General features: G+C 41.8%; 2 protein-coding genes across 10 annotated transcripts in view; both read right to left on the reverse strand.

Moving 5' to 3' along the window:
- LOC106573594 (transcriptional repressor p66-alpha) overlaps nucleotides 1–7,285 on the reverse strand; it is a 43,203-nt gene extending 35,918 nt beyond the window's left edge. For 3 of the 6 annotated variants that reach the window (XM_014148764.3, XM_082962707.1, XM_082962711.1), the window contains exon 1: nucleotides 7,135–7,252. The gene's annotated coding sequence lies outside the window, so the exon portion shown is untranslated. Of the gene's footprint in view, nucleotides 1–7,134 lie in introns of all 6 variants that reach the window. The other 3 variants (XM_082962708.1, XM_082962709.1, XM_082962706.1) reach the window with 3 other exon arrangements.
- Nucleotides 7,286–13,626: 6,341 nt separating this feature from the next.
- LOC106573592 (MAU2 chromatid cohesion factor homolog) lies at nucleotides 13,627–20,859 on the reverse strand. 4 transcript variants are annotated; one of them, XM_014148760.3, is made up of 19 exons: nucleotides 20,604–20,859; nucleotides 20,292–20,309; nucleotides 19,786–19,851; nucleotides 19,568–19,663; nucleotides 19,076–19,170; nucleotides 18,894–18,921; nucleotides 18,301–18,456; nucleotides 17,969–18,115; nucleotides 17,090–17,180; nucleotides 16,901–17,004; nucleotides 16,596–16,673; nucleotides 16,391–16,456; nucleotides 16,198–16,281; nucleotides 16,062–16,111; nucleotides 15,832–15,909; nucleotides 15,609–15,720; nucleotides 15,134–15,224; nucleotides 14,890–15,017; nucleotides 13,627–14,691 (listed from the first exon to the last, which is right to left on the reverse strand). In XM_014148760.3, the coding sequence occupies exons 1-19, from the start codon at nucleotides 20,856–20,858 to the stop codon at nucleotides 14,617–14,619; spliced, it is 1,818 nt and encodes a 605-aa protein (XP_014004235.1). In that variant the 5' UTR covers nucleotide 20,859; the 3' UTR covers nucleotides 13,627–14,616. The 4 variants fall into 4 exon arrangements, with proteins under 4 accessions (XP_014004235.1, XP_014004232.1, XP_014004234.1 ...); XM_014148757.3 differs by having other exon boundaries at nucleotides 16,382–16,456; XM_014148759.3 differs by having other exon boundaries at nucleotides 19,780–19,851.
- Nucleotide 20,860: the final 1 nt, after the last annotated feature.

The following is a 20,860-nucleotide window of genomic DNA, read 5'->3' on the forward strand; positions in this document are numbered from 1 at the left end:
CGTTCAAAGGCACTAAAATATTTTGTCTTCCCCATTCACCCTCTGAATGGCACACATACACAATCCATGTCTCAGCTGCCTCAAAGCTTCAAATTCTATAACCTGTCCTCCTCCCCTTCATCTACACTGATTGAAGTGGATTTAACAAGTGACATCAATAAGGGATCTTTGCTTTCATCTGGATTCAGCTGGTCAGTCTATATCATGGAAAGAGCAGGTGTTCTTAATGTTTTGTATACTCAGTGTATAGTATCAGTTCTGTAAGTCTGAAAAGTAGACTCAGAAAAAAAAGAAACAATATTTTTCAGGACCCTGTCGTTCAAAGATAATTCGTAAAAATCCAAACAACTTCACAGATCTTCATTGTAAAGGGTTTAACCTGTTATGGCTAGGGGGCAGTATTTTCACGGCCGGATAAAAAACGTACCCGATTTAATCTGATTATTACTCCTGCCCAGAAACTAGAATATGCATATAATTATTAGCTTTGGATAGAAAACACTCCAAAGTTTCTAAAACTGTTTGAAAGGTGTCTGTGAGTATAACAGAACTCATTTGGCAGGCCAAAACCTGAGAAGATTCCATGCAGGAAGTGCCCTGTCTAACAATTTCTTGGCCTTCTTGATTATCTCTATGCATTACAGGGGATCTCTGCTGTTACGTGACACTTCCTACGGCTCCCATGGGCTCTCAGAAGGCGGCAAAAAGCTGAATCGTGGCTTTGCAGGCCCTGGTTGAAAAAAAGTTGCGCGTTTGGATAGTGGCTGCTCACAGTACTGTGAGACTCAGGCGCGTGCACGAGGGGACTCCATGTTTTATCTTTGAACGAAAACCACCGCTCCCGGTCGGAATATTATCGTTTTTTTACGAGAAAAATGGCATAAAAATTGATTTTAAACAGCGGTTGACATGCTTCGAAGTACGGTAATGGAATATTTACAATTTTTTTGTCACGAAATGCGTCATGCGCGTGACCCTCATTTACACTTCGGATAGTGTCTTGAACGCACGAACAAAACGCCGCTATTTGGATATAACAATGGATTATTTTGAACCAAACCAACATTTGTTATTGAAGTAGCAGTCCTGGGAGTACATTCTGACGAAGAACACCAAAGGTAATCAAACTTTTCTAATAGTAAATCTGACTTTGGTGAAGGCTAAACTTGCTGGGTGTCTAAATAGCTAGCCTGTGATGCCGGGCTACGTACTGAGAATATTGCAAAATGTGCTTTCACCAAAAAGCTATTTTAAAATCGGACACCTCGATTGCACAAAGGAGTTCTGTATCTATAATTCTTAAAATAATTGTTATGTTTTTTTGTGAACGTTTATCGTGAGTAATTTAGTAAATTCACCGGCAGTGTTCGGTGGGAATGCTAGTCACATGTTAGTCACATGCTAATGTAAAAAGCTGGTTTTTGATATAAATATGAACTTGATTGAACAAAACATGCATGTATTGTATAACATAATGTCCTAGGGTTGTCATCTGATGAAGATCATCAAAGGTTAGTGCTGCATTTAGCTGTGGTTTTGTTTTTTGTGACATTATATACTAGCTTGAAAAATGGGTGTCTGATTATTTCTGGCTGGGTACTCTGCTGACATAATCTAATGTTTTGCTTTCGCTGTAAAGCCTTTTTGAAATCGGACAGTGTGGTTAGATAAAGGAGAGTCTTGTCTTTAAAATGGTGTAAAATAGTCATATGTTTGAAAAATTGAAGTTTTTGTATTTTTGAGGAATTTGTAATTCGCGCCACGCCTATCATTGGATATTGGAGCAGGTGTTCCGCTAGCGGAACGTCTAGATGTAAGAGGTTAAACACTGTTTCCCATGCTTGTTCAATGAACCATAAACAATTAATGTGCATGCACCTGTGGAAAGGTCGCTAAGACACTAACAATTTCCAGACGGTAGGCAATTAAGGTCACAGTTATGAAAACTTAGTACCCTATAAAGAGGCCTTTCTACTGACTCTGAAAAACACCAAAAGATGTGGTACCCTTCCTGCAGGCTCATCATGACAGGACCCTCTAGCATGACAATGCCACCCGCCATACTGCTTGTTCTGTGTGTGATTTCCTGCAAGACAGGAACGTCAGTGTCTGCCATGGCCAGCGAAGAGCCCGGATCTCAATCCCATTGAATACGTCTGGGACCTGTTGGATCGGAGGGTGAGGGCTAGGGCCATTCCCCCCAGAAATGTCCGGGAACTTGCAGGTGCCTTGGTGGAAGAGTGGGGTAACATCTCACAGCAAGAACTGGCAAATCTGGTGCAGTCCATGAGGAGATGCACTGCAGTACTTAATGCAGCTGGTGGCCACACCAGATACTGACTGTTACTTTTGATTTTGACCCCCCCTTTGTTCAGGGACACATTATTCAATTTCTGTTAGTCACATGTCTGTGGAGCATGTTCAGTTTATGTCTCAGTTGTTGAATCTTGTTATGTTCATACAAATATTTACACATGTTAAGTTTGCTGACAAACGCAGTTGACAGTGAGAGGACGTTTCTTTTTTTGCTGAGTTTAGTATGGAGCTGTGGCTCTGAGTATTGTTTCGTCATCCTTTGTAATGTATTCCCACTCAATTTGTTCCCCCCCCCCCCCCCCCCTGTTCAGAGAAATTACTCGTTAGCTTGCCATGAATATGGATTTGTTAGGTTTATGTTAGTTTTATGTCCCGTCCTACATCCTGATATTACCAGGTTATGAGCACTAGATGATGCTGTTCCGGCTATCAGGTGATTCTTTTTTCTCTTTCTCAAAAGTGCACTGCAAATGCGAGCAGTTTCATATGACAAATGAAAATATCCTTCAGAAATGTAATAAAGGGAAAATCTAAAGATGCAACAACAAGCATGGGTTGGAAATATGACTAGGTTGTGTCTTTGGCTGCTGGACAATGAAAGACAGTTGAGAACATGAGAGAAATACTGGTTTCAATGGCATATGAAGAAGTGTTTCTAAAATAATCTCCTTAACATTCCTATGGTTGGAACATGGCAAGACCTTCCACATCCAGATTTTAAACAATTACATTTATGGTTCAATAGTTTCAAAATGTTGACTGCCTCTGCTCAGATTGCAAGGTGGGTGACGTTGCAGCGCGCAAAAGGCACTGGCCTTAGTCTCCTATCGGAATGAACATGCCTCAAATATGTGGACAGAACCAAGCCTTTATATATTAATAATGATCCTACATTACAATTGTCAAGATCCCAGACATTTTCCATATGCACAAAAATCTTATTTTGCTCAAATTGTAAACAAATTTGTTTACATTCCTGTTAGTGAGCATTTCTCCTTTTCCAAGATAATCCATCCCCCTGACAGGTGTGGCATATCAAGAAGATGATTAAACAGCATGATCATTACACAGGTTCACCTTGTGCTGGGGACAACAAAAGGCAACTAAAATGTGCAGTTTTGTCACACAACACAATGCCACAGATGTCTCAAGTTTTGAGGTAGCATGCAATCGGCATGTTGACTGCAGGAATGTCCACCAGAGCTATTGCCAGAGAATTGAATGTTAATTTCTCTACCATAAGCCACCTCCAATGTCATTTTAGATCATTTGGCAATACATCCATCCGGTCTCACAACCGCAGACCACGTGTGACCACGCCAGCCCAGGAACTTCACATCCGGCTTCTTCACCTGCGGGATCGTCTGAAACCAGCCACCAAGACATCTGATGAAACTGGGGGGGTATTTCTGTCTGTAATAAAGCCATTTTGTGGGGAGAAACTCATTCTGATAGGGCCTATGCCCTCCCAGGCCCACCCATGGCTGCGCACCTGCCCAGTCATGTGAAATGCATAGATTAGGGCCTAATTTATTTATTTCAATTGACTGATTTCCTTATATGAACTGTAACTCAGTAAAATCATTGAAATTATTGCATGTTGAGTTTATATTTTTGTTCAGATTATGTAATAAAACGTCTCATTAAAGTTTGGTTACATTTTCAGGTGCCTCCCTTATGTCAGCATCGGTTTGGACATGATGGGCTGTAGCCAATATGCATAGGCTATCACCTACACTTCTACATGTAGGCTAATTATTTATATACATCCACTTATGTCTTAACAGAATAGCTACTGTTTTTCGATTTTCAAACCAATTTAATTGGATATTTTGGTTAATGGCCTTGGTGCCCTAGCAGATGTTGGTGCTGTGGCAGATGGGCACCTCTTGAAGACGAAATGACCTTGCCCCTAAAAATCACGAAATTCCAGGCCTGCTATATACACTCGTTGTTGAGGTGGGGGGTATGTGTGTGGCTTTTGACCATTTCTTTGGATTCATCATGTTTTACTCATTGTTAGAAAACAGTTTGATTCAAATTGGATATTTACGACTATAATATTATTTATATGAATCCAATAAATTAAACTACCCAATTTGGCTCCAATCAATTTCTCAGAACTCAAATTATATTTCAACAAAATAATGTTGCAGGTATGCTAATCGTATCTGTTTACTACAGAAACGATGTCAGAACATTCTGAGATGGTGGATGTCATGGAACTACCCAAATGGGTACTTTAATCATGACACAGAACCATGATAACTACTTGCTTGCCATACTGAATGGGGCGCGCACATCGTCCACCATAAAACACTTTTTTAAAATATATATATATATACATACATACAACACACACACACACACACTGCTCAAAAAAATAAAGGGAACACTTAAACAACACAATGTAACTCCAAGTCAATCACACTTCTGTGAAATCCAACTGTCCACTTAGGAAGCAACACTGATTGACAATAAATTTCACATGCTGTTGTGCAAATGGAATAGACAACAGGTGGAAATTATAGGCAATTAGCAAGACACCCCCAATAAAGCAGTGGTTCTGCAGGTGGTGACCACAGACCACTTCTCAGTTCTTATGCTTCCTGGCTGATGTTTTGGTCACTTTTGAATGCTGGCGGTGCTTTCACTCTAGTGTTAGCATGAGACGGAGTCTACAACCCACACAAGTGGCTCAGGTAGTGCAGCTCATCCAGGATGGCACATCAATGCGAGCTGTGGCAAGAAGGTTTGCTGTGTCTGTCAGCGTAGTGTCCAGAGCATGGAGGCGCTACCAGGAGACAGGCCAGTACATCAGGAGACGTGGAGGGGGCCGTAGGAGGGCAACAACCCAGCAGCAGGACCGCTACCTCCGCCTTTGTGCAAGGAGGAGCAGGAGGAGCACTGCCAGGGCCCTGCAAAATGACCTCCAGCAGGCCACAAATGTGCATGTGTCTGCTCAAACGGTCAGAAACAGACTCCATAAGGGTGGTATGAGGGCCCGACATCCACAGGTGTGTGTTGTGCTTACATCCCAACACCGTGCAGGACGTTTGGCATTTGCCAGAGAACACCAAGATTGGCAAATTCGCCACTGGCGCCCTGTGCTCTTCACAGATGAAAGCAGGTTCACACTGAGCACATGTGACAGACGTGACAGAGTCTGGAGACGCCGTGGAGAATGTTCTGCTGCCTGCAACATCCTCCAGCATGACCGGTTTGGCGGTGGGTCAGTCATGGTGTGGGGTGGCATTTCTTTGGGGGGCCGCACAGCCCTCCATGTGCTCGCCAGAGGTAGCCTGACTGCCATTAGGTACCGATATGAGATCCTCAGACCCCTTGTGAGACCATATGCTGGTGCGGTTGGCCCTGGGTTCCTCCTAATGCAAGACAATGCTAGACCTCATGTGGCTGGAGTGTGTCAGCAGTTCCTGCAAGAGGAAGGCATTGATGCTATGGACTGGCCCGCCCGTTCCCCAGACCTGAATCCAATTGAGCACATCTGGGACATCATGTCTCGCTCCATCCACCAACGCCACGTTGCACCACAGACTGTCCAGGAGTTGGCGGATGCTTTAGTCCAGGTCTGGGAGGAGATCCCTTAGGAGACCATCCGCCACCTCATCAGGAGCATGCCCAGGCGTTGTAGGGAGGTCATACAGGCACGTGGAGGCCACACACACTACTGAGCCTCATTTTGACTTGTTTTAAGGACATTACATCAAAGTTGGATCAGCCTGTAGTGTGGTTTTACACTTTAATTTTGAGTGTGACTCCAAATCCAGACCTCCATGGGTTGATAAATTGGATTTCCATTGATTATTTTTGTGTGATTTTGTTGTCAGCACATTCAACTATGTAAAGAAAAGTATTTAATAAGATTATTCCATTCATTCAGATCTTGGATGTGTTATTCTAGTGTTCCCTTTATTTTTTTGAGCAATATATATATATATGCACACTTTTAATGAATGAGAACGTTCAACTTCGTCAAAATAAAAACGTGTTCAAGCTATTCTGCGAGAATGCCGGTTTCTGATAACAAATATACAATTATTGCATATCCTTTGTTGTACTGTGATACAGTTTCAAAAAAAATTGTCGCTTACAACAACAACCTGTCTCCCACCAAAGTCCAACCGGCTAACAACATAGCTAACTAAAGCCAGGTCGTGAGCTAGCGTCGCAAGTTAGCATTACTGACACTTGATTCCTATTATGGGGAACAGAATTAAACACGTCCTGAGAGCGTTTGGGTTACATTTATTCTTAAAATGTATAATATTTCGTGTATATAAACCAGTAAGTGGTGGGATTCACCAAATTCCCACTCATGACAAGCTAACGTAAGCAGGCTGGCTAGCTAACGAACTCGCTCGGACACTCGCATGTAACGTTACAGACAGACAGCCACTCCGGGATTCAGTCACAAAAATAATAATAAAGGAATCCCTTTTTTGAGAGTCGAAACCAATTTGTTGTTTTTGGACTACTTTAATGCATGTTGTAAAGAAAATACTTGTATCCGTCTTTTGGAATATTAACCTGTACAAGTTTACATGCATTCTTTGACTTTTGAGACAATTTGTTCTGACTTTGCAGTCGCTAGCTGGTAACGTTAGTAGGTGTGTGTGGCTAACTAATTACAGCTAGCGAGAGACACACAAACCATTACCTAGGCTAGCACTCACAGCAGTTAGCCAGCTAGGTAAGGATATATAATTACATTAACAAGTGGAAATAAGTTTAACTTCGTCTGCTTGATTAAAATCAATATTACTTTAACCCATCAATTGAAATGATATCTTAACTTACGGAGAAGAGGTGTCGCTGTAACGCTTTTCACTTGTTTTGACAGACTATTTACTCCTGTAATTCGATGAAGAAAGAAAAAAAAAAAAAAAAAAAAACGATCCCGGGGATCCCCTCTTCAGCCTTGCCCGCTGCCACTCCGGTTGCCAAATAATGAGCTTCTCTCTCACACATGGAACACAGCGTCACATCACTAAGCATGCGCATGTGGTCACACAAGGAGTACATTAGGGCCACTGAGTATATCATGTGTGTAAAAACACATTTAAAAAGTCCAGTTTTCAGTAGCCTGTCTCATCATTGCAATGCTTTGCCCCACAACCACCACAGGAATACTTGCCATCATTCTACCTACCTCACACCAGTGCTGTAATCAGTCAATTCACCAATTATCAATGTCTAACATGAATTAATGTCTCTCCATGAAACTAAGAGCATTTATTTATTTTTTACCAAAAAATGTAAAAATCTAGACCTATAGCTAGTCAATGGAAACGGTTGGAAACGGTGTAAATGTTTCTCATATTGTCATCATGGCACTTGACAATTCAGTGCTTTGATTCCTCCCTAAAACAACCATGGGCAGCTCTCTCATTCACAGTCCATACAACAGCAAACAACAAACAAACAAACACAATATTGGTGCATACCAACGTGTAACATACCAGAAGTATGAATGTACTATGTGATGTCTCCACTGTCTTTCAATGAGTCCGGACCAATCTCAATAATTCTCCTGATCATGTCTTTGGGGGCATGAGGATCTTTGAACAGTATCTCAGTGCAGACATATCAGATATTGAGAGCGAGTGAGGGAGAGAGAGGGAAAGAGAGAGAACGAGAGAGAGAGAGAGAGAGAGAGAGAGAGACTAAGGAATCAGAGACAAGTAACATAAGTGGGAACTGGGGGCTGAATAAAAGCATCCAATTTTGGGGTAAATTCCACCAATTCAAACCCTGAATATCACCATTATTGACCCTTATCAATATCACAATCCCACTGCAGTGATATCAATATTATCCCCCTGACTAAGTAATGCTGTGAACCTAATTCCAATCTGAAGTGAACCAAACCTAATACTGATCACCTGGGCCGATAGAAGTGTCTTCGAACTAACTAACCTTGGTGCCCTCATTAATTTAAATGGTTATGAATTCAAACATGCTACCGCATACATTGGCCAAAAGTGTATCTTATGCCTGAACTCTCAGGTTTGACCCAAAAAAGCTAAGACACCGGAATTCTTTTGAACTACTTTTGAGATCACACTACAAATTAAGTCTCGAGAATGCAGTGGCCAGACACGGGCATTGATTTTGTGTGCACATAAGGTTGGCATCCTCTTCTAAAGGAGTTGATGACATTCCCTTCTCTGGATGGAGCAGTGTGGGAAAACACCCTCAAGAAACAGGAGCAATTAAACAGTACCTATGCACTCTGCACAATCCATTTTAATTGGGGCCAAATGTCAAGCGATGTGTGAAGTGTCAGAAACCTGTTCTTTAGAGAAAATTGAGAAATAGTGCTTTATTGCTTCAAACCAGTACAAAAAAAAGATGAGTCATATCAATGTCGGCACAATGTGTGACACTGGCTTAAAGCAACAAGGCACTATCAACTTAATCCCCACTGAAGTACAGGAGCAAAACAAGGAAGTACCCCTCCCTGTCACGATCAACAGGACTCACTATTTGGCAGGAAGCGTCTCCTTTCAGAACTGTTTATGCTGACACTTATCACCTAACAAGCATCACTGCCCAACAGCACTTATGAACATACCTAAAATCCAACAACATATTACTTTCTAAAATGACGTACAAATCGAGAGGCTGATTCGTATAAATTGATTGCATTTTTTTGGGTGAACAGCAATTGTTGTAAACTTGTTGAGTGTGCAAGTCATATCAAAGGAAAGGCAGCCATGACATCTGCATGGCTGACTGGTAACAAAGACAGTCATGTGACCATTACTGGCTGACCATTAGGTCGGTATTTATCCCTGCAGTAATTCACCATCAGGAGGGATTCAACATTCCCCTGAATAAGGAACATTAAAAGAGATCTACAAATCAGACGCATCAGTCAAAGGGAAAGGCTAGTTTTACAAGGTATCCTCCTCTGTCCTGTGCCTGAATGATACTCTCCCCAAATGAACTCAACTCTGAATCTCATGTTGGACCCAGAAGATACATGATGTCTTGTCTTGTCTTTATGGGCTCATGTATTGTACTGTGTAGTTAGTTGGGGACAATTTATTTTATGAAAGTGATAAAATGATAACTATTAAGGAAATTATTCCTAAGTAACTGCACAGTACAATATGAATATAGATGACTACAGTGTGAATAAGGAGTTAAGTCAATGTATCTATATAATATAAATGTATGTAGGCTATATAAAAGTACTGCATATTTATCACAACCCACTGGGCACCGACGTCAATTCAACGTCTATTCCACGTTGGTTCAACGTAATTTCATTGAAATGGCGAGGAAACAATGTTGATTCAACCAGTGTGTGCCCAATGGGAACATGGTAGTGGGAAAAGTCATGATGAACTCAATATAGTTCTCAATATAGAACTCAGTTCTAATAAACACTAAGTACACTTACTGACAAACATTCCATAACACTTTGGTTGCAAATACCATGTTTATTCAGACTGCTATCCAAAAATAATTGAAAAACTGTGTAATCATTTAAAAACACATGCATTGAATAGAATACGGCAAGTACTCCAACTTTGTGTCCATATATTTGTTATTTCCAACTGTGGTAATTAAAAAATAGTTTGAGATGTATATTCAAAAAGGCAGATGGGTTTTTATGACAGGGCCAAATGTTACTGAAATTCACTGTCTCAAATCAGGTTTATCAAAACACAGCTGAAATGGGGCCCCTGCTGGTCCATGAAATAACTGCACTTGCTGGACAAGAAATTCAAATCTTATATTACTATTGAATTCCAAAGTTGTGCGACAAAATGATGACTAGTTGTGAAAATCCTCAGGAATTGGCTAGCAGCAGCAATTGTATTATTCATAGTGGATTCATATCAGTAAACTCAATGCATAAGGAAAATAACATCCATACAAAGTAAACCACGCTGTTAACCACAACTTACAACAACAACAATCCTTAAATTAAAATAAATTATTGCGGGTGGTCATATCTGTTTGGATGCTTCTCTCTTTGTTCTTATATTTGTGTTCCAGCAGCCACCGAGTAGACTTCAGCAAGGACAACTTGGCCTTCCTCCTGGCATTTTTTTCCTCCTGTTCCTCAGTGGGGCCAAACAGTTTGGGTTCCTTTGGCCCAGTGTCTTTGATACAAGTAGTGTGAGTGGTCATATCTCTTTGGCTGCCTCTTTCTTTGTTATTCTCTCTGTGGTCCAGCAGCTGCAGAGTACCCTGGAGCAAAGATGCCTCTGCCCTGGTCCCGGCCTGCCTTTCCTCCTCTTCCTTAGTGGGGCAATAATACTTTTTAGCACAGTCTCCCAGCATCCTCCTATAGTATCCTTGTAAACCAATGTCACTGTTATTTATTTGGCTCAGCACTCTGTCAGCTGTCTGTAGCACTTTCTCCAGGTTCTGGTAGTCCTCTGAGAGGGCTGCAGCCACCCTGCAGTGCTCCTGCTGCTGCCAATGCAGCTTATGGTGCTGCTCCTGAAGCTCTGATCGGAGGGGCTGCTACTGTGAGAGGACAGAATTGTGTTCGAAGACCCGAAATTGGTGGTCAGAGTAAAGGCTCTTGCACATGGACATCAAGGCCTTGTTCTTTGTCTGCATGGCCCTGTACTAACTGGTCAGAGTCTGGAGTTTGGTCTGGAGGCCCTGGTAGTCTGCCTCAACGTCCTGGAACTTAGATTTGAGGCTGTGATGCTGAACTAGGAGGGTTTGATGTTTAGAGACCATTGTTTTCTGCTCGGAGATCAGCTCCTAGTATTCAGGAGGCTGTGATGATCCCAGAGGAGTTCCTGATGCTCACCCACCCTCCAACACTTGGTGCTGCCACATCAGGGCTTGGTGCTGCCACATAAGTGCTTGATGCTGTGACTTCAGAGCCTCATATGCTGAGCTCTCTGTCTGGAGCCTCTCACTCAGCTGGATACTGTAGACTTTTGCTGTGCCCAAAGCTGACTTCAGGTCTTGGACCATGGCCTCAACTTCCACAACCAGGCAGTGGCAGCGACTGCGCTCGGTCTGCAGGCTGGAAGTTAGGTCACTCTGTTCTTGCTTGCTCTTTTCCAGGGCTAGACTCTTCTCATGGAATTTCTCAGCCTTGACAATCTCAGAGGCCACAGCCTCCTCCAGGTCACTGCAGACTGCTCTGGTCTCATAAAGCTCCTCCAACACACTCTAATGCTTGGTCGCCTCGAGGTCAGCCTGGAGCTTCTGTCTTCTGATCTTTTCCTTTGACAGTTCAGAGGTCATTTTGATGGTGCTTAGACTAATATCTGCATTTACCTGAAGGAAGGCCTTTACTTGAGCCCTCAGGTCCTGCCCTTGGGAGCTCAGATCTTGCTTTTCAGAGATCCCTCTCTCTTTCAGCTGGTCACTTTGAGCTTTATCTGCAGATGTAGCAGACTTCAACTCTTATAGGTCTTTCACCATAGCTGTTGGCTCCTGCCCTGTTCCTCTGCCAGCTCAGAGGCCAGTTGGTCAGAGATTACCCTTGGTTTTGCTCTGTTCCTGATTGGCCGTTCAGCTCCAGCTCCTCAGCCTCAAGCTTCTTGATCTTGCGCTGCTCCGTTTTAAAGTCTGAAGCAATTTTGTTGTCTCTCAGCCGGAGCTGTGTGTTTGTGCAATGCTCCTCATCCAGTGAAGCCTGTAGAACAGCTTTAGCTGCCCTCTCCTTCTTCAGAGCCTCCCTCTGTGCAGCCAACTCTGAATCGTTCCCATAGGATGGATGTGCTGCAAGGGACAAAGATGACTTGTTCCCTTCCTCAGCAGAATTTTTCTTGCTGGTAAAGGCAGATAATGTGGAAGAGGCAGCCTGTTCCTGGACCTCCTGAACAATAGATGAGGCAGACTTCTCCTGCCTCTCCTCAACAATAGTGGTAGACTCCTTTTTCTGCCTCTCATTCTGGGGTAGCAGCATCACACAGATGTATGTAATTTTAGTATGTGACCACTCTTAGAGCATATTTTACTCACATTAAGAATAACGGTATAATGATTCTTACCAGTGTCCTCAGGATGGAAGGGACTAGGGGCCTTGACTTCCTCAATGGAACTGTTCTCCACACCGTGGCTGGTTGAACCAAAGATGGCAGAGCATTTGTAGGATGTACATTTCTCCTGGACTTCCTCAACAATAGAGATAGACTTATATTGCACTACCTCAAGGATAGAGGCAGACTTCTGCACATCATCAACAACAGAGACAGAATTCTCCTGCACATCCTCAAAGATAGAGATAGACCTCCAGCACATCCTTAACAACAGAGACAGACTTCTCCTGCATATCCTCAACACAGGAAGTTGGTGGCACCTTAATTGGGGAGAAAAGGTTCATGGTAATGACTGGAGCGAATCAGTGGAATGGTATCAAATATATCAAACACATGGTTTCCAGGTGTTTGATGCTATTCCATTTGCTCTGTTCCGTTCTCCCCTCAGCAGCCTCCACTGATCCTCAATGATAGAGAAAGACTTCTCTGTCTGCTTCTCATCAGATTCCTAATGCAGCAACATCACATGAAACAGAGGCATCTAGTATTAATATGGGGCCTATGTTGTAGCATCTTTACTCACACTGAGAATGATTCTTACCAGCAAGTTCTTAACATATCATTCGTATTGAAAGTTCATAACATATTATACAAATGGATGATGGACATACACAAATTAAAAAATACCATTCCAAACATAACATATTATACTAATTTGAGTGTCCCGGATTTTCGTTTACACAGGCAGCCCAATTCTGATCTTTTTCTCACTAATAGTTTTTTGACCAATCAGATCAGCTCTGAAAAAGTGTCGATGTGAAAAGCTCTGATGCGATTGGTCAAACAACCAATTAGTGGAAAAAAAATATCAGAATTGGGCTGCCTGTGTAAACGCAGCCTTTGTTGAAGTTGTTGCAAAAATGTTTGTTCTATGTATGATTACAAAATTTATTTGAGAATACATGGAATGGTGCAAAGTGAAAACTTATTATTGAATGAAGCATCTGCCAGGCACATGCCCTTTTCTGATTATTCTTTTCATTGCTCCCGTTTGCCCAGTTTCACTTTAGTCTTGATACACACACAGCACAGCACTATGCAGGGAGTTGGGGGTCAATCATTTAGAATTAACTCAGTGAATTGCATTCTCATCTATGGATCATGTGGACATAAATATCTTTCATAAATAGTTATCATGGTATGAAATCATTATATGCTACTTGTATGCATGTTGAATTTTCAGTACGTTTGTCAGAAAAGTCATGATGAATCAAAGAAAGCTAAGATCACTCACTGACAATCATTCTCAAACAATGCAAAATTATGGTTGCAAATACCATGTTTATTCGGACTTTTGTCTGAAAAATTATTAAAACAAGCAATAAAAGTATAGGCATTGTACTCAAGCTTCTGATGTGTCTGCTCATTAAGATTGACTTAAATACCAAGCATTGAGTTGGAGTACTACATCTGAGAGTTTAAAATTCATTACACACGACTACATTTATGTTATAAAATGTCACTGTACAATAAAGGTTTCGTATGTGCCATATCGATATAATGTATTGTCAAGAAAACCCTTAACTAGAACTATAAAGACAAATTCTAATATTACAAAAAGTACTATAGATTTTTTTTATCTGAGGTTCCTTGTATGTTCATAAAATGTCCAACTTCATGATCTATGGAACTTAAATTAACTATAGTTCATATGTACAGAAAACAGATGAGTTTGTGATGCATCTTGCTAATCTATGACAGGCCAAATGTTAACAAAAATCTCTCAAAGCAGGTTTTTCAAAGCAAAGCTCAACAGGGACACCTGCTGTTCCATTAAGTAACTGCACTTGTACATTCAATTATTTCGCTATTCTCGCTTGCAGTCTTTCAGCAAGAAATTCAAACCCTTGAGCTCAACAACACTACCCATTTAACATTCAGATCCAAGTCCAAACTTAGCATGAAACAAAACATGTTACTGGTTCAATACATGAGAAGTGATGCCAATTGTACCTACACTAATTCATGAGGATGGGGTGGTACAAAACAATGAAGCTGTGAAAATCTTCAGCAGATGGTTAGCAACACGTGTAGAGTAAATCAATATCAGGAACTTCCATGCATGAGGAGAAATTGCATTCATACAATGAAAAGCTGGAGAGAAAAAAACATGAATACCTTATTGATATAACTGCTACAATGTTTTCACAACCCCCCCTCAAATTTTCCCAAGACAGAAAGAAACTATGGTTCAATTCTAGACATCTTTGAGGCCAGAAGACAGCCAGCCCTTGTGTTACGAGCCTGGTGCTCATAGCAGGCTGGCCAGGCTGGACGTTGGGCCGTTCTGGGCTTGAAACTGCCCAGGTGGTGGGCCGTCCGTCCACTGTCACAGAGAAGAGAGAGACAGATTAGAGTTGTTACCCATCTGAACCAGACATACAGTCATACAGACGGATAGAGAAGACAAAAGGACAGACAGAAAAACACAGCTAAACAAGCTATATCATCGATCTACAAACCACAACTTTGATGGCAGTAATAATGAAAGATAAAAAGTTAACATGGATAAGTTGATACGTACGCTGATGAGGTTGTGTTCGGGGAGGCTGCAGGCAGCGATGTGGTCTTGGAGAAGCTGCTGCGAGAAGTTCTGGTGCATCTGAGCTGCTTCATGGGCGTCTATGGTGTTTCCCAGGGCCTTATTCAGATCTACAGGGACAAGACAAAAACAATGTGGTCAAGGAAACCTACCTCAAATACTTTAAGCCTAGTAGGGAGCAATGAAGCTCAAACCAAAGAAAGAAAATGTGCAGGTGTGGGCGTACCTTTTAAAAGGGCCGAGGACCACAGCTGGACAGACATGTCAGGGATCTTGCTGGCCAGCTGCATCGCTGGAACCACCATGTTGTTGCTCTCCTGGAGAAAAACAACAACATATTGTTATGCAACCTACAGAAGAAAAATATTTTGCCGCAAACACGTTGAATAAAATGTATAAACAGTACGGGATGGACAAATTAAGGTGAAAAGTTTGCATATGGGACACAGGCACACATTTTTGTTGTTGTTGTATTGTTTGTACTATTATGTTTTTATTTTTAGTATATTGTTGTATTTTAAATTTGTGTGACCTTGTTTCCTTATCTATCAGTCTCTTGTTACTTGTGGACCCCGGGAAGAAAAGCTGCTGCTTCAGCAAAAGCTCATGGGGATCCGAATATACCAATAAATAAACCAACAGGGGCAGGGTAGACGTTTCTGGCAAAAGATCAATTTGTGACCATTGTGGAGTGATCTTACCCTGTGGTTTCCCAGTACATAGAATATATGGCCTAGCAGAACAAGTGAGCAAGCTGTCAGTCTATTCAGGTCCTCCGCGTTGGACATCTTCAGAGTTTCTCTAAGGAACCGTCTGCAATGACAATATCATCACGAAATTATTATTTCCCAATTCCCACTGAAAGTTTGACGAACTTATGGGACACTTCTCAGCAACTCAGTAAAAGAGGTGGGGGAGACTTACTTGGCCTCGTTGTAGCGTCCTTGAAAGAAGGACAAGAGTCCTCGGATGTAGAAGGCTGCAGCGCGGAGACAGTGAGAGCTGCAACACAAACACACGTCAGTCAACTCAAAGTCAATACACCTTCTCACCACCAGGCTGCACACGTAGCCTTAAAAAATAAGCTATTTGGCTCTGATGAGCCAGATTGAGTAACCATTAAAATCTCTGTTATGCAATACACACTTACACACCTCACAGGAAAGTTGTGATCAGGGTTTATCCTCTCAAGGAGACTGTAGAGCTTTAAAAGAAAGAACAAAGTTAATACAGTTGACAATACTGTCTTTTGAGTAAAAATGAATAGTGTGTGTGTGTGTGTCTACCAACCTCCTGGTGTCTGTTTCCTTCCCTGATGTAGACGCTGGCCAGGTTTGTTACAATGAACGCCCACAGCTCCTGGTGTGTGGTTAGCTGGAAAGAAAACACACAGATTTACTCACCATCACAAATGTGACAATGTTAAACACATGCAGACATAAACCCGTATAATAAGCTTAGCGTTACGACTTACGTCACTTACCCGCAAAGCGGCGGTGAACTGTGCCTCTGCATTGTCCATACAGTTGACAGATATGCAATACAGGCCCTGAGAAATGGAACAGCATATACACAAAGTTAAGTGTTTTAGAGATACAATAGTCCCAGTTCCAGAAGTGGGCTGGTAACTGTTATTCAAGGCAGTGAATTGAGGGTATGTCTTCTGGGTGGAGGTTTAAAATACTCACTAGTAGAGTGTGAAGCTGGGCAGCATGATTGGTGAATAACCTGGGGGACTGTTGGCACAGTTGGCAGACCTGGGAGATCTGGGATACGGGGAGAAAAAGTCATCATCCTCATAAATGACATGGTGCTCCTAATCTCTATCCTATCTCAACTGCCAATGGGCACGAAAATGCCTATCATATAGTTCTGTAGCTACTTTGATTCAACTTTTAACATTCCACTATAACTTCACACAGTGTTTCATTTCAGAGTGAATGAGTAAAGTTAAACAGAAATAAAAATGGGTCAACAGTTGGTTCTATACTACCTCTTGTAATGCGGTGGCCTTGTGACCAGTGACTAGCCGGCACATGATGATGTGCTCCAGAAGAATGACTTGGAAAGTGGAGAGGATGGGACTGCTGTCCAGCACTGAAATAGAGGGGAGTCAAGAAGATCTTTTAGACAACAGTGAGTGTTAAACAGAGGTGAAATAAGTGGGCTTCAAATCACATACTTTTAAGTTTCTCAAGCTGCATGAGTGCTTTGTCTGTGTATTTCTGTGCCTTCTCCAAATACCCTGCTTGCATGGAGTGCATGACAGTCACCTGGAACATATAGAGAACAAGGTTATTACCAGGGTTGGGGAATATCTGATTACATGTAATCAGCTATGTAATCAGATTTTTTTTTAAATAATAATTTGTAATCCATTACCAGCAAAAATATTGTAATCAGATTAGACACTTTTGAGAGAAAAAAAGATGATTACCTCTTGGATTACTTTCTGTTTTCTCAATGACAAATTCAGCATTGAAAAAAGGTTTGTTCCACCTGAGCGAGTCTGACCACTATGATGACACACCAAATGCATTTGATGGATCCTTTTTGTTATCTTCTAATGCCTCTTAAGGGGCAAGTAATCAGATTACATTAGAGTTTGGGTAATCCAAAAGTTACGTTACGGACTACAATTCTGCACAGGTAACGAGTAACTAACGGACTACATTTTGTAAGTAACCTACCCAACCCTGGTTATTACTAAGGCTGTGACGATACCAGTATTGCAATAGTTTATCCATGGCAAAAATTAAAACACAAAGCAGACCTTTAAGAACCTGCTGTATGTAGAATATTGTGGGCAATAGCTTGGAAAATAAATACATTTTACTCTGGATGAAAACATGATGTTTGTTTACAAGATTAGTAAAGACATCAAATCCACATTGTGTTTTGTTTACTATCGGGATACTGGGATCATTCCTGCCCTAGTTATTACCATGTAACATGTTGATATTACCACAATATAGCCATCCAATCCTTTCAGATCTGCATAAGTATCTAGGGCGGAATCAGTCCTCAGGCATCAGGTGAATGAGGAAGAGATTGGGCTCACCAGGTAGACGAGAACACACATGTGCTCTTTGGGCAGCCAGTGGAAGAGGTCAGCCGGGTTACTGGGCAGAATCTCATCGTCGTGGAGTGTAGAGATAGTCTGGATGCACTGCTGCAGCTGCTTCAGACAGGGCTTCACACTCTTCACCTGCAGCACACAAAGTAAGGAAGGGGTGGGTCACTATCAATGCAACTACTTAACAATTACGATACAAACTAGAGGGAAAGTATTTATTTTTGAACAGGGGTGCACCACTGTTGTCATAGGTGTCCTTAATTCCCTGTCCTTGACAAGCGTTGCGCACCCTGGTCTTGGCCAAGAGGAGTCCTTACCTGTCCAGCATCCAGGTAGTGTGTGACCTGCAGCACCAGAAAGAAGACCCTGAGAGACTCTTTCTGGATGGGGTTTCCCTGCCAGTTCTCCACAATGGTCCCACACAGAGTGAGCAGAGGGTGCACCTCCCCCAGCTTCCTCTCCATCAGTAGGAGCTGATACACAGAACAAAAATACACATTATGGTAAAGACTATCCAGTGCAAAATCATTTTTTATTTCCCTCCTTTAAAAGGGATACTTTGGGATTTTGGCAATGAGACCCTCCCCTAAGTCAGATTAACTCGTGGATACCATTGTTATGCTTCTGTGTGCAGTTTGAAGGAAATTGCCAACTAGTGCAAAGACTGGAAGGAAGTCTATGGTATATTGCGAAACTACCTCTAACTTCCTTCATTCTGGACGCAGAGGCATAAAAATTGTATCCACAAGTTCATCTGACTCTGGGGAAATAGATAATGGGTCTCATTGCCAAAATCCTGAAGTATCCCTTTAAGTGCATAACATACTCAAGATATCTGTTTACCCTTATTAAATGCAAAAGACAGCCATTAAAAATTAGGCAATTTCATAACAAAGAATTTGAGACTTACCATTCCTTTACTCAGGAGAAACAGCGCTCTGTGAAAGTATACATCACCTATTCAGTCTATCGTTATAGGAAAATGTAAATGAAGTCTATTGGAGGGCATGTTTAATAACATCGCTTTTGTTTCAATGATGAATCAATGTGGATATAAAAAGTAAATAGTTCATAGCATCAAGGTTACAGCACCTGGTATATTCCGAGCCCACCACTCTGGCGTACTCAGCACCGACACCCAGGAGGTCACATGCAGACACAAGGTCCTTCTCTAGAGTGTGCAGTTGCTGATAGGGGGAAAAAAAATAAGAGAAATTCAATGCATTGCAATGTACCAGTCTACAACCAAACATCCAACAGAAAGGTGCCGTCTTTCAGATGGTACGTTAAACGGGTGACCTAACTCTGTGGTCACTAAAGATCCCATGGCACTTACCGTAAGAGTAGGGGTGTTAACCCCAGTGCCCTGGCTAAATTCCCAATCTGGCCCATACATGGCCACCTAATCATCCCCAACTTCCAATTGGCTCATTCATCCCCCCTCCTTTCCCCTATAACTATTCCTCAGGTCATGGCTGTAAATGAGAATGTGCTCTCAGTCAATGTACCTGGTAAAATAAGGGTTAAAAAAAATACAACTATTCAGTTCAGTCAGTATTTACAATAAAGCACGACACAACGTACCGCCAGTTGAAACAGTAGGCGGCAGTGCCAATAGGGAGTCTGCTGTGAGATCTGGATTGCCTTTCGCAGCAAAGGCTTTGCAGAATCCACCAGATTCTGAAAACAGAAAATACAGAGTCATAACTACTCAACCTTACACTTGCATATAAACATGTTTTTCAAATGGATCTCCAGACAGCAAAATATTAAAAATGTATTTTAGCTTTATTTACCGGTACCTGCTGACAGTAGAGTTCTGATAAAAGACTCGCAGCCTCAAATTTAACATCTTCAAACTGTGGGATCTGGGATATTCCATGAAGGAAACCTCATCAAATCAAAGTGTATTGGTGGGTACACAGATTTGGAGATGTTATCACTGGTGCAGTGAAATGCTTGTGTTTCTAGCTCCAACATTGCTGTAATAATACCTAGCAATACGCACATTATCTTGACATGTAATTTGACTACTAAGATGTGCTTGGAGCAGCAAACACATATCTGAGAAATGTTCTGAAGAAATGCACATTGTAATGCTAGTTGGTAATATACTATATGCCATTAAGCAGATGCTTTTATCCAATGCGACCTACAGTCATGCATGCATACATTTTACGTACGCAAATCGAACCCACAACCCTGGCGGTGCAAGCGCCATACTCTACCAACTGAGTTTCCGAGGACTAAGCTCTGTGTTGGTCCCCAGCTAGTGTTGGGGTTAAAACCATATAATTGAAAAGGATACTTGTTGTGAAATGAACCACTAAAAAGAAAAGAGATGTTAGAGACAAAATACACATTATGGATGCATAACTTAGTCAAAGTAATCAACTGTTAGCAACTTGTAACACAGTGAAGCTAGCTAACGTTACAGTAGATGCAATATCATGCGAGCTAACAAACAAATACTATTCTGAATGCAATTACATATGAATGAAATTATAAAAGGGTCAGGATCTAAAGCTAGCAATACAACTTTTCCCATTTGACTATAGGAGACTCCGATGAGCGCATCTCTGACTCCATCGTCGAGCTTTCTCAAACTCTCCCTCCTCACCGCTTTCTCTAAGTGGCTCCGCGCGAGCTCGCTGTTCTTCGTATGATGATAGAGGACCGAGCCTAGTTGAAGATGAGTTCTTGCCTCAACCCTTTGCGGAGGTTTAAACTGGAAAACAGCTTGAAGACAATGTACACACAAACGTATTTTGGGTGGACTTGAGGTGCGGAAATGTTCTGCAAAGCCGAGAAGGGCGAGGTACCAAGATTCCGGGGCCTCTACGTTGGACGCCATTTTCCCAATAACAACAACCATTG

This window comes from Salmo salar, chromosome 16, assembly GCF_965601325.2.
Source record: "Salmo salar chromosome 16, fSalSal1, whole genome shotgun sequence".
Taxonomy (NCBI): Eukaryota; Metazoa; Chordata; class Actinopteri; order Salmoniformes; family Salmonidae; genus Salmo; species Salmo salar.